A 19,288-nucleotide genomic window follows, 5' to 3' on the forward strand; every position below is an offset into this window, starting at 1 on the left:
TATTGGACAACCATAATCTTGTTGTGCCCTGATGGCAGTTTAATGTAAGGAAGCCAAAACATCAGACTACCTTTTTTACTACTGTATGGCGTAATACTCCTGAGCTTTGGGATACTCATTCTATGTTTGCAGGCATGTGCACTACCATGGCAACCAGCACAGTGAGTAAGGCATAGGCCAGAGCACTCAGCATGTGGGTTACATCTATGAACTGATTCCTTTGTTTCCCCTATTGGAAGTGCAGGCTCTCAGCCCACAGCTGCAGTGGTGCGGTGCCCTTTAAGTCCTGTAAGTTAATTCTTCATTTAACGAAATACTCATTATTACTTGAGAGGAGACATTGAGAGTTTTCTCAATTCACAAAAATCTTTTGAGTCCTGTTCATTAAATGTGAGTTAGAGAGGAGAAATGAAATTCAAGAATGGATTGACCTTTTAAGCTGTGCCATAAATGAATCCAAAGATAGCTTATTCTGTGTTGAAAGATAACTGTAAAGTTAATTATTGTGCAGAGTTGTTGCAATAACAATAATTATTGTGAGGATAATTGCTAACCAGCAGATCACAGATATGGCATAATAGTGGCAAAACACTTTTGTGGGGGGACACATGCAGGCAAAACACTGGAGGCAGTTCTCACAAGTAGGCAAGAAAGTTGTGGTAAGTTTATTTTTACTAGGAAGTTGCTCTTGGTTCCCCATGTGTGCCATTGGTTGCTTCAGCTCACTTCCTGCATCCGGGATTACTGCATTAGTATATGCAACTGGAAATACTTGCACCGTCTGATGGTTGCAGGATGGACAAAGAGGGATCACAATGTTCTTCTTATCAGGCGAAAAGGAAATGTTTTTAAAAGTGCAAAAATACTAGTGCAAATCACAATTTTGTGCCACAAGCCACTCTGCCCTCCCCCTAAATAGGTCTATGCAAGATACTGCAAGATGCAATGCACTCCAGTTCTTGGCTTGCATTGGTGCTGTGCTCTGTACCTTGTTCTAGATGTTTAGATGACCATACATGGGCCCAGGGGCGTAACTATAGAGGAAGCAGACCCTGTGTCTATAGGGACCTAATTCATATACAGTTTCTATAAATATTGGTAAAACAAGTCAATCACTAAACATTTGGAGGGCATGAAAAATAATTTGCTGTGGGGCCCACTGCATGGGCCAAAAAAGCTGCCAACTCTGTCCCTCCAAAAGCAGCATTATGGCTTTATTACATACTACCATAACACTTTAAAATGGTTGTTCATCTCTGAATTAACTTTTAGTATGGTGTAGAAAGTGATATTCTGAGACAATTTGCAATTGGTTTCCATTTTGTATTTGTGTTGTATTATTTAGCTTTTGTTTCAGCTGCTCTCCAGCTTGCAATTTCAGCAATCTAGTTACTAGGGTCCAAATCTCCATAGCAACCATGCATCGATTTGAATTATAGACTGGAATAATATTAAGAGGGGGAGGAATATAAATACGAATAATAAAAAGCCTTAGGGTTTGTTTTTTTTTTTACATGGAGTCAGTGACCTCCATCTCAAAGCTGGAAAGAGGCAGAAGAAGATGGCAAATAAAAAAAATAAACAAATAATGAAGACCAATTGAAAAGTTACTTAGAGTTGGCCATTATATAACATGTTAAGAATAAAAATAAAGGTAAACCACCCCTTTAAAATGGATTGGAAACCAGTATGACCATTCCATATTTGGAGCTTTCTGCATAACAGGTTAATATTACCTTTGCATGAAATCCTTCCGTTTCCTTTGGTGGATCTGTTTGGCTCCACTGCTCACCTCAAATAGAAATGGTCAGTGTTAAAACTACTTATGTATTACGTATGTTCGCTACTTATACACCTTCCTGGTGTCACAGTATAAATCTCAATGAAAAACATTTTAATTGGTTTACATATTGTTCTCCAGGATAACGTGTGCCTTTTTCATAGGCCATTTCACAATGGCCTATGAAAAAGACACACTGTTAGAAACTTCTGGCACCCATTATCTTGGGGGTGCATTATTCCCTGTATAATAACTAAAAAAATTAATAAAAAAATGAATGCTCTGTAAAGCTACACATTTACTGATATTGCTACTTTTGATTACTCAACGTTTTATTTAGGCCCACTCCTATTTATATTCCAGTCTCTTATTCAAATCAGTGCATGGTTGCTAGGATAATTTAGACCAGTGATCCCCAACCAGTAGCTCGTGAGCAATATGTTGCTCTCCAACGCCTTGGATGTTGCTCCCAGTGGCCTCAAAGAAGGAGCTTATTTTTGAATTCCAGGCTTGGAGGCAAGTTTTGGTTGTATAAAAACCAGATGTACTGCCAAACAGAGCCTCCTGTAGGCTACCAGTCCACATAGGGGCTACCAATAGTCAATCACAACCCTTATTTGGCACCACCCAGGAACATTTTTGATGCTTGTGTTGCTCCCCAACTCTTTTTAAATCAAATTTTGCTCACGGGTGGAAAAGGTTGGGGACCCCTGATTTAGACCCTAGTAACCAGATCTGCTGAATAAAAAGCTAAATAACTCAAAAAAACACAAATAATAAAAATTGAAACCCAATTGCAAATTGTTTCAGAATATCATTCGCCACATCATACTAAAAGTTATTCTCATAGCGAATGCTAAGCACTTCAAGGTGTTTATAGTACAATATGAAAATCCAAGCCAATATTGTCTCTCACCTTTCAGATGGATTGGAAACATGTGGTGCGGATCCGGCGGAACACCAATTTGTAGAGAAGACATGCCAACATTGGGAAATGGGTTTGCTTCTAGCAGCCTGAATTCTCATTCACATTGCCATTCGGTAAATGATTCTGCAGTCCAGAAAGCTGTAGACTTGGTTTGTGCACTTCAGCTGATGTGCGTATAACACAACTGTTGTTTGAAGCAGCATTTTGGCCAACCAGAGAGCTGTCTCCTGCCTTAATGGTTCCATTAAGTTGCTGGCATCATATGGCTCTGCCTTGGCAGTAACGCTGCTCCTTAAAGACTCCTTGAAACAAGGAGCTGCTGACCTGTTTCCCTTCCAAAGATGCCTTTCCAGCAAACAGTGGATCAGTAGCTCTGTCTTCTGCTAGTGGAGTGATTTTGTTGTTTTGTGGAAACATTACTTACACACGGGCTGCATTTTGTGTTCCAAATTCATTTGCAATTGCGTCTCCAGGGCAGGACAGTATTCTTTGTTTGGAGTGCTGCCTCTGTGTAAGTGGAACTCATTCATATTTTATCAGCTCTTCTCAGTTAACTCCTTACCCCACATAACACCAGTATATATATATCCCTTTGAAGCTAAACAACTACAGCTGAAATGCAGTCTCAAACTGTTCCAGAGAAGCCATGTAGTATATATATTAAATGCTTCTAAAGGAATGTATAGTATAAACAGTGTCTGATTTACAGTGCCAACCCTTTTAATATAGAGTTATTCCTTGTTATGGGATTAGACATATAACATATTTTATATATATTTTTTATGGATATTCATTATTACACAGGTGAGGTGGGTATAAATAAGCCCCTGCATTCCCCCTTGAAATCCATCACTCCAGGTTGACAATGACATCCCACATGCCCCTTCGAGATCAATCACCAATCGGATATAGTAGGGATATGACTAGGATATAGTAGGGATGCAAAACAGTTTGCCATAGTGCTTTGTGTTATCTATCACATAAAAATGTATTTTTTATATAATTGGTTACAGCGCAGTGTAGTTAGTCACAGAATAATGCACCTGGGGACAAAATAACACTATTATCAAGTGGTTTGGCCAAAGCATAACTGGCCCAGAGCAAATGAACGAAACGCTCTAAAGAATATTCAAACTGGCCACAAAGCAGGTCTGTTCTGGATAGAGTCATGTAACGACACTGAGTAGTGTAACTGGGATCAGAGTAATTTAACTGGGGATGAAAATGAATGTAACTGGCCTCAAAGTACTTTGCAAGAGAGGGCAGTAACCAGTTACAGAGCAATAGAATTGGACACAGAGTCATGGAACATGAAAAGTACAAAGTAACTGGGTGCTTAATAATACTGTATACATATTTTAGGGGACCAGAAAGAAAAGGTGTAAAATATGGGAAATGTATTAAAGGAAAAGTTCAGTGTGAAAATAAAAACTGTGTAAATAGATAGGCTGTGCAAAATAAAAAATGTTTCTAATATAGTTAGTTAGCCAAAAATGTAATATATAAAGTCTGGAGTGAACAGATGTCTAATAAAACAGCCAGAATCCAACTTCCTGCTTTTCAGCTCTATAACTCTGAGTTAGTCAGCGACTTGAAGGGGGGCAACATGGTACATTTCTGTTCAGTGAGTTTGTAATTGATCCTCAGCATTCAGCTCAGATTCAAAAGCAACAGATATGACCCATGTGGCCCCTCCCCTCAAGTCTCTGATTGGTTACTGCCTGGTAACCAGGGTAACCAGTCAGTGTAAACCAAGAGAGCTGAAAAGCAGGAAGTAGTGTTCAGACTGACATGTTATACATCAAATCACTCCAGCCTTTATACATTACATTTTTGTCTAACTAACTATATTAGAAACATGTTTTATTTTGCACAGCCTATCTATTTAGCCAGTTTTTATTTTTACATTGAACAATTCCTTTAAGCATAATACTGTATATAGGCGGGACCACAAGTAAGTGTTAAAGTGTAGTCACGTAGCGTGTAGCAGAACAATAATAGGGAAACTGGATACTGGTACAGATAAACACACACAGGTGTAAAGTACTGTAAGTGAGTTAATAGACCAATGTACAGTAACTTGGATAAGAGCATAGTAATGATGTTTATGAATCTGTGTTTTCGGCCCCTTTCAAACCCCAATTGAGACTGCAGTAACAATGCACCTGCCACTGCACACAAGGGATGGTTTTCAACTCTGGAGAAGGGACTGAACCTGGGCCTTGGATTTATGGCTAATTATGTGGATTAAGAACCAGTGTCGGACTGGCCCACAGGGATACCAGGAAAACTCCCGGTGGGCCCTGGTGTCAGTGGGCCTCTTGCTTCTAATCATTTGGCCTATTTCATGGTCATTCCCTATTTGTTTATGGGAACAAAGAGGCTTAATAATGGAAGAATAAAGTATAGTATGTAGAGAAAAGAGACTAGGAGAATAAAGAGGTTGAGTGAGGAGAGGAGGTATAATAGTTTGGAAAGTGGACCCTCAGCTTGAGGTTTTCTGGTGGGCCCCTGGCACCCCAGTCCGACACTGTTAAGAACTGTCTGCGCCAAGTCAGAAACACAGACAGTTGTTGGGACACTGGACTAGATGCTCATGTGGAATTCCTTTCATTTCACACTCTATTAATTAGCCACAATTATTTTCAGCCACTTTGATCCACATTATCTTGTACCTTATCCGGTTGTCCCTTGCATGTCCCCTTCTATATAACTTTGGTAACACCTAGACAGAGACAGACATTAATTTTTTTGGTCATTTGATCTCTGAGCTAAATATTATATATATATATATATATATATATATATATATATATATATATATATATATATATATATATATATACACACACACACATACATAATCATAAAGAGCGCACAACCACATGTCCAAATATAGCCCGCGTGCCAGTCCAATAGTATAATAGAATCTGCATCAAGCGACGACACTCCTAGGAAATTTAACAGCACAGCAACAGTTTGAAGCAAAAGTGGAGGTTTAATAAATCCTATGTTTCGGTTCCTAACCGGAACCTATGTCAGGGAAACAAAAAAAAAAAAGGTTGAATGACTTACTGACAGGTAGAATAGGTTTTGGTGGTTCATTTGCAGGAAGTATCTGAGCATGACACTGACCATCAAAATGACAGCAGAAAGGCCGGCAAATAATCTCACTCTCCTAGAACTGCTTGCCATTTCAGTAGAAATAGAAACTGGACTACTGTCTTACATAAAAAAGGGTTTTAACTCAAGGGATGAAAACATCACTATGCCTCTTTATAGGTCCCTGGTAAGGCCTCACCTGGAGTATGCAGTACAGTTTTGGGCTCCAGTCATTAAAGGTCATGTAAAGGCAAAAAAATAAAATCCCATTTTTACTTTCTTTAATGAAAAAGAAACTTATCTCCAATATAATTTAAATAAAATATTTGTACCGTTTTTATAAGACACCTGACTGTATGAAGTGACGTTCTCCCTTCATTTACTGCTGTGGATAGGAATTGTCAGACGGTCCCTAACTGCTGAGCAGGGAAACAATCATACTTATGAACAGCAGGGGGAACCCCCGCCTTACTTCCCAGCCATGCAGAACTCAAGCAGTTTTGTTTATGACGATCCCTAAGAAAGTTACAAGATGGTGACCCCCTGTAGCCAACTTTGAAAGCATAAATGATTTGTTTGATAAGCTTGTGGTGCAGTAAGTTCACATTTATATTTAGTATACAAAATACAGCATTTCTAGCCTTATTCTATTTTAGACTTTACATGCCCTTTAAGAGGGATATAAATGAGCTGGAGAGAGTGCAGAGACATGCAACTAAATTGGTTAGAGGGATGAAAGATTATTGCGGGTAGACTGTCAAGGTTGGGGTTGTTTTCGCTGGAAAAAAGGTGCTTGCGAGGGGACATGATTACACTTTACAAGTATATTAGAGGACATTATAGACAAATAGCAGGGGACCTTTCACTCATAAAGTGGATCACCGTACCAGAGGCCACCCCTTTAGACTAGAAGAAAAGAACTTTCATTTGAAGCAACGTAGGGGGTTCTTCACAGTCAGGACAGTGAGGTTGTGGAATGCACTGCCGGGTGAAGTTGTGATGGCTGATTCTGTTAATGCCTCAAGAGGGTCTTGGATATACCTAATATCAAAGGCTATTATGATACTAAACTCTATAGTTAGTATAGATATGGGTATATAGAATTTATGTGAAAGTAGGGAGTGGTGTGTGTATGGATGCTGGGTTTTCATTTGGAAGGGTTGAACTTGATGGACTTTGTCTTTTTTCAACCCGATTTAACTATGTAACTAACTATGTAAACTACGCCAACAATTCAACAGCATCTCTTGTGTCCTTTTCTGTTACCATCGATATGGGCAACACTTTTCTGTTACCATCGATATGGGCAACACTCTCTAACACAATGCGCCCTGTGAACCAGGTGAGAATACAAAACATGTCTATTAATCCCACAAAACAAGCACCCTAATAGGAAATCAAATCTTTATTTTATATACCAGCCTACAAAAATGCAGTGTACATTTTCATCCCATACAAGTGTGCAATGTCGTCGTCTAAAGTACACACTAATAATAGATTAGAATAGCATGAGACAATCTATTAAGGTTGTGATAATATTAACTAAATGCTCTGCCTTATTTGCATTTCTATTTTCATTTCATTGTTTTTTTGCACTTTGCCTTTGTAAAAGTTAATAACCTCTACTGAGATTCTAACAAGAGATCCTAGACACAATAAAACACCAGGAAGCAGGCGCCTCCACTGTGGCACTTTATGCTTGATCCTTTACATTGGTCTGTTCTACAGAAGCACCTTCATTAGCTGTTTGTAGTGTAAAAAAAAACATAAAGCTTCTCCTACATGCCTCCAGTCACATAAATTCCATTCCGTTATTTAAGCAGCCAATAAACAGAATTGTGCCAGTGAAATATACATACAATTTATAAACACAATTAGAAAGAGATCAGCTGCTTTCTTTCATCTAAAATGTAAGGTTTTACATTATATTAACTGTTATTTTCATAGTGCTAAATTAGATCACTAATATATCACGTTTATTTGTGCAGCCTTGTTTACTCCAGCAAATCAGCAGAATCAGTCAAACCTGCACAGTTATGTTTGTTTCAATAAGTATAACTATTGCTTTTAACTAGATAATTCAATGTTTTGATTGAGTTCAAAGCAGGAAACATTTCCTGGAAAAAAATAATCTAAATCAATGACTCCTTTAGGGCTCTTACTCACGAGCGGTTGTAGCTGCGTTCTGTTTTTCTGCGTTCAGCCACAGGGGAGCGCAGGAATAGACGCATTACATTTTTTCCAATGGGGCTGTACTCTCACAGGCGTGTGTAGGCGCCGAACGCAGGTTGAGACGCAACATGCTGCATTTTTCCTGCGTTCGGCGCCTACACGCGCCTGTGTGAGTACAGCCCCATTGGAAAAAATGTAATGCGTCTATTCCTGCGCTCCCCTGCAGCTGAACGCAGAAAAACGGAACGCAGGGGAGCGCAGCTACAACAGCTCGTGAGTAAGAGCCCTTAATGTCCTTGAACCCTGTGGCTAATTACTGAGTATTTCTGCATACAATTACAAGCAGCTTAGAGCAGAAAGATCTCTGCAGCTCTGATCGTCCTCTAAACTAAAGGTGACCATACACAGGCAGGCAGATACTGTATAAGGTGCAGACATAACAAGTCTGCAGCCTATTGGCCAGTGTTTGTGGCCCTCAAAGAGGCTTCCCCCGATAGGCCAGATGATGATCTGACAGGTTTAAAAACCTTGTTGGATCGAGGACCACATTGGTTCATTGTTGCAGCCCTTGGTCTGACTGGCTAGGGCTTCCGAACAGATCAGCCTGATATTACCCACCTGAAGGATCTCTGCATGTATGGCCACCTTAAGTATAATAATGGACCAAACTGGACTACAGTACAGACCCCAGTCTGGTCTTTCAGCAGTTGCTTCAACCACCTGATGAGGTGGGAGTGTATATAAATCCATACAGTGGATGATCATTAAAGGGATACTGTCATGGGAAAAAAAAAATTTTCAAAATGAATCAGTTAATAGTGCTGCTCCAGCAGAATTCTGCACTGAAATCCATTTCTCAAAAGAGCAAACAGATTTTTTTATATTCAATTTTGAAATCTGACATGGGGCTAGACATTTTGCCAATTTCCCAGCTGCCCCTGGTCATGTGACTTGTGCCTGCACTTCAGGAGAGAAATGCTTTCTGGCAGGCTGCTGTTTTTCCTTCTCAATGTAACTGAATGTGTCTCAGTGAGACATGGGTTTTTACTATTGCGTGTTGTTCTTAGATCTACCAGGCAGCTGTTATCTTGTGTTAGGGAGATGCTATCCGGTTACCTTCCCATTGTTCTTTTGTTTGGCTGCTGGGGGGTAAAAGGGAGGGGGTGATATCACTCCAACTTGTAGTACAGTAGTAAAGAGTGATTGAATGTTATCAGAGCACAAGTCTCATGACTTGGGGCAGCTGGGAAATTGACAATATGTCTAGCCCCATGTCAGATTTCAAAATTGAATATAAAAAAATCTGTTTGCTCTTTTGAGAAATGGATTTCAGTGCAGAATTCTGCTGGAGCAGCACTAATAACTGATTCAAAAAATTTTTTCCCATGACAGTATCCCTTTAAAAGCTGCCAGTGTTTCCCACAGCCAAATTAATTTACTAACACTTTATTCATTCATCAGCCGTTCTATTCAAGGAAACCCACTTTAATCCATGTTATATAAAGTTAGGGAAGCATCAACATGTAGAAGGCGCAGCTACTGTAGGAACATGACATCATTGCTGTACAAGAAGAACACTAAAATGTAATAATATATACCATGCTAGTAGACAAGGTATGAAGAATCTAATTACAGAAAGCTCCATTATCTGGAAAGCCCCGGGTCCCAAGCATTCTTGATAACAGGTCCCATGCCTGTACTGCCATTTTTTCTTTTCTAAAACGTAATACATTACTGTAGGTCTGAAGACTAATTTGAGAAACTTTGATGATTACACTCTAACCAACTCCAAATATGTACCCTGTTTAGGTATCAAAAAGTTATTAAAGGTCTTGCCAAGGATTTTTTAACAAAGTCTTGATAGGTTCCATGTAGATTATAAGTCACGCCTGACTATTGTTATTGTTTAAATGTTATTTTTTCCTAACATTGCCGGCATTTCCTTTAGATGAATTGACATGAGAATTTCCACCTTGATCCTTTTGGAAAATTTCTTGTATACTCAGCTCTTTCTCAAAGTCGGGTCTGTGTCTGTGTCGTATATATCTGGCTTTCCTAGCGTCTTCCAGGGATTGCATGAGGTCAGGCATTGTATGCATGGTGCGGAGACTTCCATCGGGGGCGTAAACTTCCTTATCAAAAACAAGGTTTTCTTTAAAGAGAGAACCACTCCTTTGTCTAACAGACTGAGTGTTAGTATGGCCCAGGCTTTGAGGAACAACATCTGTAGAAGATTTCTGAACAGTTTCAACTACGTTTTCATTGGTCTCTGTATGAATGTCAGAAGATGGGCCTTGCTCCTCACTGTTGGAGACTGATTCTTCTGTCGCTGTGGGATTCTCTGAGATACTCAGTCTCTTAGCAGCAATCTTATTTACTGCACTCATGTTATTTTCTGTAGAGCTGGACTCAGACTCTGGTTTAGGTACAGTTGGAGGCCCCATTTTTGCCCCCCTGCTGTTAAAACCATCCATGAAGTCGTTTAAACGCATCTGTAGAGTCATAGATGAGCCAGATGCCATCACTGGCCCTGCTGTCATAGGCTCTGTCTTTTTAACTGTGCTAAAAACACAAAAGGGATATTATATCTTTTTATCAGACCTTATTACTGGAACTGCAGTCTATTAACTAGTTGAGGATTACATATGGATATTTATATACCAAAGTTGCATTAGGTTATTATTAGGGATGGGCGAATTTTTTCGCCTCGTTTCGCCGAAAAAATTACACCCATAGACTTGTATGGCAGCATGCGTCAAAAAAAAAAGACGGCGAATTTTTGGCGAAACGAAACGGGTCAAATTCGCCTATCCCTAGTTATTATATTGCATTGTAACATGCATACTGTATAGTTTACCACTTTGCAATAGAGGCCATGGGGACAGGGTAAGCCTGGACCTTCCTAAAATATTATATGCATTACAATCAGTCATGTCTAGCCTGAAATTGTTTTGGGCGGTGCTGAATGTAAAACTTGATTAATCTCCATTCATGTATGGGTTTACTCATTACCCAATCATGGATGGATGGAAGTTATATTAATCCTATATTCATCTGCTTACCAGAAGGTTCTTCTGTAACACAATAGTGTTTATTGTAATTCTTTGTAATTTGTTCATTACCATTGTGAGCTACTACTTTACAAATACTGTATCTATATGTGTGTGTATTAACCCTGCAAGTGCCAGAGGGAAATCAGGGAACTGTGCATCATTTATTTATTTTTACATAGGATAGTTGGTGTTCTTGCCTTTGTTTTATGGGGGTATGATCTTTTATCTAGAATGCTTGGAACATGTGGTTTACCAGATTGGGGGTCTTTTTGATTTCTTAAAGGAGAAGGAAAGTGTTCTTGCACTTGGGGGTGTCAAATGTTAGGCACCCCCACGTGATTGTATTGACTTACCTAAAACCCCGGGCTGGTGCTCCTATCAGCAGAAAACTACACTGGCCCAGGGTTCTTTCAGCGAGCACCACGAAGCGATCCTCTTTCGTCTTCTTCACGCGACTACGCATGCACAATAGAGCGAAAAGCTAAACTTTAACTAAAAAGTGGGCTATTTCATTCAACTGCGCATGCATCTGTCCTGGGAAATTTGAAGAAAGAAGATGCCGGAAGAGGATCACTCCATGGTGCTTGGGGGTTCAGGTAAGTAAATACAATCAGTTGGGGGAGCCTAACATTTGGCTTCCACAAGTGGGATATGCCTTTCCTTCTCCTTTAAAGCTATTAGAAATATTTGAGATTAATAAACATAGATAAAACCCAACTTCATTCAAATACTAGCTCATTATTTTATAACAATATCAGTTATAACAAATCAGTCAAAAAAAAAGAATTTTTAATAAACAAGGGCACTATGGGAAATGGCACTACTGTATTTTGAAGAAGGGGTTTCTGGATGCTGACCTCCCCTCCCTAGCTGTACTTCCATAACACCACCATCCAGTGCCTCCATCACACACAGCTTAAGCATTGATCTGCCATTCATTGTTCCTTACCGTCCACCTACTATGCCAGGGACAGAATGTTGGCTCCTCCCATCATTGTTGGTTGGATGCTGGAGTACTCTACCAGCGCTATAGTTGGGGTGTTTATCTCTAGGATTGCCAGACGTCTTCCTGGATGCTGGAAAGCAAGGTAAATAATATATATGTATATACAGTATATATACCTATTGTAAAGACATATAAATACTGTGTTGTGGTGCGTTGCAGTATTAGAGGGGAGGGGAGCTCACCTTAAATTTAACTTTTAAGGTGATGTAGACAACAGTATTGGAAGACAATTTGTGACTTGCATTCTATGCTTTTGTTCTTTAGCTTTACATTTTTGGTATTTCATCAGCAATAGGAATGTTAGGGTCTATGACCCTAACAACTAGACAGGAGTCTGAATTTAAAAATTGGAAGATGAAGAGAATTGGAAGGCATAAATAGAAAGCATAGTAATTAGAATTTAACACAAATCCTAGCCTCTTAATCAAACTTATATTCTAGCCAGGATCACATGTTAGACAGCCAACCTGCGATACCCTGGGACCCTGATACCTAATTCCAGCCTTGGTCACCCTTCTGCCAACCATGAGTTCTGTTGATCTGAGGCCCACCTTCTTTGATTCTCATGAGATCCTTTTGGATACGTTTCTGCTCCTTTATCATGTTGTTGACATGGTACAGTTGGGCTTCTTCTATTTCATGAATGCCATTGGTAAGCCTGGCTTCTGCCCGTTTAGCACTACGTCTTTCCACCTCCCACTGCTTGTCTGTATTAATAGCAAGATGTTTTGAGCGCTGCATTGCTTTACGTGGCTTCGAGGAAGAGAGCACATAGTGAAGTTATTTATAATAGGAAATATACATAACAATACAACACGCAGTTATTAAAATTAAGCACTTAAACATAAATTCTAGATTCAATACAAAGTGAAAGCAATCTTGCCACAATACATTTTGGTATAGAGCTGTTTTGTATGCTCCATTTGTATGTTCAATCAAAAGCCCTGTTGGACCCAGAAAAAAAGGCTTATTCACCATCTAAAACCTGCCGAATTGCTGTTTTAGCCGATGGGGGACCTTCACAAGAAAATGGATAAACATGGAGAAAAAAACTGAGAAAAGTAACCATTTCAGCAAATAACATTTAGCAGCTGACCAGCTCATTTGTTTCACTTTCACAAAGTGATCATTGACTTGAATAAAGAAATGTAACTACACTGAGATTTCAGCCAGATGCTGTCTACTGATAATATGAACTGCATAATCATGTGGCAACAGTCCTACTAAGGGGTAGATTTACCAAAGGTCAATAGTGAATTTACTAATGTAAAAAATGTGAATTTCGAGCTACTTTTTGTGTACTTCAACAAGGGAATAATCCAAATTCGATTTGAATTTGTTAAAAATTCGAAAATCGAAATTTATCATGTACTTTTTATTTAAAAATTCAACTTTGACCATTCGCCATCTAGAACCTGCCGAATTGCTGTTTTAGCCTATGGGGGACCTCCTAGAACGTATTTGGAGTCAATTGGTGGACTTTGAATAATCAAAGTTTTTTTGGGGAAAAACTTTGAATAGAATTAGATCGAATGTGCTATTTCTTCTATTCGTACGATTCGAATTAGACAGAAAAAAGACCTATTCGATCGAAAACGGACCTATTCGGGAAAAAAAAACTTCAACTTATTTTCGGTTGGTCTTTTTGAATTAGAATTTCGATGTTTTTTCAATTAGAAATTCGACCCTTGATAAATATGCCCCTAAATGTCTAAATGGTCATTTTCTATGTTTGAAATGGATCCTGTTTGCCTCATCAGTAAAGCTGAATATCCGATCCAGTACTGACAGATTAGTGACTTTAAGTAATACAGACACTAAAAATTTTATTTCTAAAAGATTAATTTACATGGTAAGTTACCTATAGGTCATGTTGTTCATTTTTCACTGATAGTTCTGCTTTTATAAGTAATTGTTACTTGAAATTCCTAAACCTGACTGTTTTGCCAACCTGACTGTTAGTTAGAGTTTCTAATGCTAACGGACTGCACAAATATGGCAGCCCCCTCATAGGGAAAAAATGGGGTAAGAAAGGTAATTTAAAGCATTAGGCAAATACTTTTATGGCAAAATTATAAATAGCATTCAAAGATAATGTTATTATAGATATTAAAAAAGTTTATTTTCTGTTGTCAGTATCTCTTTAAAGGAACAGTAACGTCAAAAAATAAAAGTGTTTTAAAATAATGAAAATATAATGCAGTGTTGCCCTGCACTGGTAAAACTGCTGTGTTTGCTTAAGAACCACTACTATTGTTTATATAAATAAACTGCCGTATAGCAATGGGGGCAGCCATTCAAAGGAGAAAAGGCACAGGTTACACATCAGATAGCAGATAAGCTCTGTCTGTCTGATGGTGTTATCTGTTATCCATTAGTTATCCTGTGCCATATAGCCGTTTTTCAATTTCTGCCATTGCTCCCCAGCAGCTTGTTTATATGAACTATAGTAGTGTTTCTGAAGCAAACACACCAGTTTTACCAGTGCAGGGCATGACAGTACATGATATTTTCATTACTTTAAAACACTTTCATTTTTTGGTGTTACTGTTACTTTAAGGGACCTAAACAAGGCAAGCAATCTGGCACATCTTGTTTGTAAAGTTATACAAAAAAGAAAAACTTTTTGTTTAACAAAGGGTGTACAGATCATACTATCCTTCCCATACGCAAAAGGTCTTATATGACACTTTTTTTATTCAGACTTTTAACACCATCGGGGTTTAATAAATCTCGATAAATGCAAGGTTTTTTTTTCCTGCAAAAAAATTTTGGTTTTCCCTTTAAAAGTCTGACTTAGAGATCAGTAGCTGCAACATTTAGCTGTCTAGAAATAGGTCTTTATTGTGTCCTTAGGTAGAAAACAGGCAACTGGCTCCAAAGAGGAAACCACATTATCGGTATGACCATTTTCTTTATTATAGTTCATTCATGCTGGGATTCCTGGTCACCAAGACTACAGATGAGAATATCTTTCATGTACAGAGTTGTGGAGACCAGAGCATTTTATCAGGAAACCCTATGGTAACTGATTTATGGTATTGGGGTGTGGACAGCCAGCAAATGAAACCTCATTATCATCATCATCTGAGGTTGAACCTGGCACCAAAGCCACTTTTTTGATATTTTTGAAGCTTGAGCGTGCTTTATATCACCCAGTGCCAGTGTCACACACGTGCAGAGGGTGCAGTGGTCTTACAGACTAAGTCCCCCCCATAAAACTCCAGATTATTCGGCTCAAAAGGTGCCAAGATAAGCAGGTCTTCAGCCTCACCATCACCAAAGGATAAGGTGAAGCCCTTAATCCCCCGACCCCCCCAGCACAAAAGGCACAGGCAGGGGGCAAGGGGCCTCCTTCGCTGCAAGGCTAGGGGGCCCCTTTCTCCATCCCCGAAGGTAAAGGAACAACCTCCGAAGAGGTCATTTGCGCCCATTCAGGGCCGGGTTCAGGGGGAGAAGGAACGAAAGAAATGCACAGAAAGAAGGGACAATTCCTCCTTTTATACAGTGTCCACACCAATAACATAATGCAAATACCAACTATTCAGACATATGGTGATCACAGGTTACACATCTAGTAGTTGCTTTACAGCTTTGAGATATACGTCAGTTTAGTACAATATCCAATAAATACTGGACAAGTTCAGACACATATATGATAGAGACAATACTTCCAATAAAAATAAGCTATGTTAATAGTTAAGGAACCTGAAAAGTAACCATGTGACATACTATACTGGTACTGTGTACTCACAAGCTTGTGAGACATGAAAAGCATTCCTTTTTAGTGAGTAAAGCTTATCTGTCTGATATATTCAGTAATAGGCCTCTTGGAGAGAGTTGAAATGTGGTGTCATGGTTCCCAGACCACAGTGCTAGCCCCTCCTAGAACGTGTTCAAATTCTAGATAGGGGAGCCCAGCCCTAGGGTTTGATTGGGTGAATGCTCTGCATACTGCTGAAACTATAGTAATGTAGTTATTCTAATAATGTTATCATATGTACCTTGTTATGAGCTAATATGTAAGTATTTTAGAGAGCATGGTAGACAGATAATTGGGAATCTTTTTTCCCATAGAAAAAATCAAGGCACCAGAAGTCACCCCTTTAGACAAGAGGAACAGAACTTTGATTTCAGGCAGAGTTGTAACTAGCATTCAGCAAAAATTTTTTTTTGGAAGGGCCCTGATTAGACATGCACTGCAATGGTGTGTCGGGTGTGTGGTGGTGCAGTTTTAAGATGCTGCCAGGTTATGTTTTGATTGCAGATTCTAATAATGCCTTTAAGGGTGACTTGGCTGATACAATTAGTATAGATGTTGGTATGTGTAGGTTGTGTAGTTTATATATATGAGTATATAGATAGGTCAGTTTTGTATACATATGTGTATATATATATATATATATATATATATATATATATATATATATATATATATATATAAAGAGCAAAAAAAGCCAGCACAGCTCGTTTAAAAAGTCTTGTTGCCTGGGTGCTAACAGCAAAATAGTAATGTATATCTGGAAACAGGCGAGCACACACAGGTCTTAATTGAAAAACAAAAGGTGTTTATTAAACAAAAGTTTTTTGTTTAATAAACACCTTTTGTTTTTCAATTAAGACCTGTGTGTGCTCGCCTGTTTCCAGATATATATATATATATATATATGCCGGGGTTCATTTGGAGGGGTTGAACCTGAGGAATTTTAGTTTTTTTTCAACCCAATTTAACTATGTAAAAGGTCCCAACCATAGAGGCTCAAGATTTCAAGAGGCTCAAGATTTCAATAGGCGCTCAAACTCAAATAGTCTAAAAACATCTATATAACTAAGTCCCTTCCAATTAATTTACTCATCCGTGGTCCCCACATGTTGCAATTCCACCTTCACTCATCAGACGGGCTTTATATGTGTCCCACTTGTTTCACACAGATGGTTTTATGTTGGATGATCCAGGGTAGGTGTCATTAAAGTTTACAAAGTCATTTACCACAGTCAAAAAAATGTGTTAATTAATGGCATACTTTACCCTTTTATTGTTATTTAAATACTGTTTCATTAGAGTAGATGTACATTGTTACAGTTGCATATTATTAAAAGGCAATATGGCTTAAGTTCTGGTCATGGTGCAATGTGCACTTTAGCACCCTGCTCCACAATTAGCACCCTAGGCACATGTCTTTGTGCATCTGAATGTGCAAAGACCTGCACCTATCAAATGATTACAGCCGTGGTCGGACAGACCCGCTCCCTGCCGAATCCGCCAAAGCTGTCCCTGACCTCCCTCTTCTACCCCGGAATCCACATAAAAAGGAACGCGCAGAGGGACTGGAGGGGTGTTGCGGCAGGAGTGGGGGCCAGAAGGGGGACCCTGAGACAGCAGCCTGGTGGGCCCCGGGTCCCCCAATCCAACCCTGATTACAGCTCTTCCCGCATTCAGCAGTGCTGTATTCATGGGTGGGATGCAGGTGGCACATGGCTGCCCCTATCCCAACCCTTAATATTTGTGTCATTTAGTTAAACAAGTTAGGGAGCTCAGCAGGGACAAGGTGCAACAGATCCTAAGGGAATGTCTTTTCATCTATCACACAGACTTCATACATACAGCCTGCAGGAATGCCCCAATGCAGGTGTCGTGCAATCGAGAACCAAGGGGTACAATTTTACCTTGTACGTCCATAGCTGTAGTAATTAAGTTTACAATCTAAAAAAAACAAAATCTTACAATACATTTTTAATATGATGTAGAAAGTTAAATTCGAAAGCAATTTGTAAATTATCTTTATTTTTTTGTGGTTTGGGAATTGTTTGCATTTTTTGTTGTGTAGCTATCAGCTGTGGACATTCAACAGTTATCTTGTTGCTAAGGTTTAACTACCCTAGCAGCCAGGCAGAGGTTAAGAAGGCAGAATAAAATAGACACGGCAGAGGATTTCAACTACAAGCAATACAATTAGTATTTTGCCTCGGTCATCCAAAAATCATTATTAGTTTCAGGTCAGAAAGAGGCAGAAGAGCAAAGTCGGTCATTCAAAATCCATAAAACAAAAGGACCAGTGGGAAAGTTGCTTAGTATATGTCCGCCTTAAACATTTATTTAAAGTTGATTAACTCAGAATCAATAATGGAACTACCCAGCGCGGGGCCCGGGTGCATCCAGGCAGCCTGGCCCTCCCACTCCCCTCCACTGTTGGCAGCAGATTCAGCAGAATCTGAGGGGTGCGGGTGAGTTGCACCCCTGGTAGTTCCGCCACTGAACAGAATTCTTTCATGTAATATAAAATAACAATAAGTGCATTTTTAGATTGTAAGCTGTTTTGGGCAGGGCCCTTTTTTTTTGTATGTTCTTTGTATTTATTGTAAAGTGCTGCAGAATATTAAAAATAATAATAATCTACATAAAGATGAATCTTTTACACACTAGGGCTGATTTGCCAGCCTGTATGTATCTGGAGTGAGGGAAGAAAGCCACACATGCACAGGGAGAACATACAAACTCCATGCAGATGTTTTGGTTTAAACCCAACTAATCCATCGGAGTGTAATGACATGTTTAGCATCATCCATTAATTCAGAATGTAGGTTGGTGTTACTTACCAAGGGATGTTGATTGAAGAACCAGGAAAGAATGGTCCCGGACAGTAAGGTGTTAGCTATTAGAGAATTGTTAATTTTGATATTGCCTTGACAATCAGGCAGTCTGACACTCCAGTGCTTGCTGTTTGGGCAATGGCCCTGTTGGCATGTATCAGTCAGTGCTATGAGGTCCTGCTCAGTCAGTGCTAACACTGGAATAGCTGCGGAGCTCCAGGATGGCTAGGTGATGGTTCCCAGCAATTTTGCACATTCCTGACTGAATGCTTTACTGCCTAGCAGACAGGCTGCACTATACATGCTGTTTCTGCTGCTGGGAGAGGAGGCAATCTCTAAAGGCAGGGGCTGGCCAGGGCTCTATAGTTACCACTGGAGAAACAATCAAGTGCAAATATGCAGGTTTATATGCAGGATTCAAATTACATGGTGTCACCCAACATACATTGTTATTACACTGACCAAATGCACAAAAACAACCATCTATTCATATACTGTATTAACCTTATCATCGAAATCAACAAGATCCGGCTCCGCAATGATAACCCTAATGCCAGGAAAAGGATTAAGGGTAAGGCCAGTCGAGGAGATTCGGGGAGGTTTTGTTGCCTGGCGACTTTTCGCCACGTCTTTTGCGCGACTATCTCCCCGAACTG

General features: G+C 39.4%; 1 protein-coding gene across 1 annotated transcript; it reads right to left on the minus strand.

The window, feature by feature from the left end:
* Nucleotides 1-9,645: 9,645 nt before the first annotated feature.
* LOC108715754 (coiled-coil domain-containing protein 190) lies at nt 9,646-18,904 on the minus strand. Its single transcript, XM_018261186.2, has 4 exons — nt 18,639-18,904; nt 12,593-12,794; nt 11,985-12,111; nt 9,646-10,544 (listed from the first exon to the last, which is right to left on the minus strand). The coding sequence occupies exons 2-4, from the start codon at nt 12,780-12,782 to the stop codon at nt 9,896-9,898; spliced, it is 966 nt and encodes a 321-aa protein (XP_018116675.1). The 5' UTR covers nt 12,783-12,794; nt 18,639-18,904; the 3' UTR covers nt 9,646-9,895.
* Between the last annotated feature and the right edge of the window lie 384 nt (nt 18,905-19,288).

This window comes from Xenopus laevis, chromosome 4S (genome assembly GCF_017654675.1).
Source record: "Xenopus laevis strain J_2021 chromosome 4S, Xenopus_laevis_v10.1, whole genome shotgun sequence".
NCBI classification, from domain to species: domain Eukaryota; kingdom Metazoa; phylum Chordata; class Amphibia; order Anura; family Pipidae; genus Xenopus; species Xenopus laevis.

What these genes read in the sequence shown, in the direction of transcription:
- LOC108715754 (XM_018261186.2), bottom strand. Translation starts at nt 12,782, where the DNA reads ATGCAGCGCTCAAAACATCTTGCTATTAATACAGACAAGCAGTGGGAG. An exon ending in TCTCATGAGAATCAAAGAAG is followed by an intron (nt 12,112 to 12,592) that starts GTGGGCCTCAGA and finishes CTTGCTTTCCAG; the next exon opens with CATCCAGGAAGACGTCTGGC. An exon ending in CCTGGCATAGTAGGTGGACG is followed by an intron (nt 10,545 to 11,984) that starts GTAAGGAACAAT and finishes TTGTGTTTTTAG; the next exon opens with CACAGTTAAAAAGACAGAGC.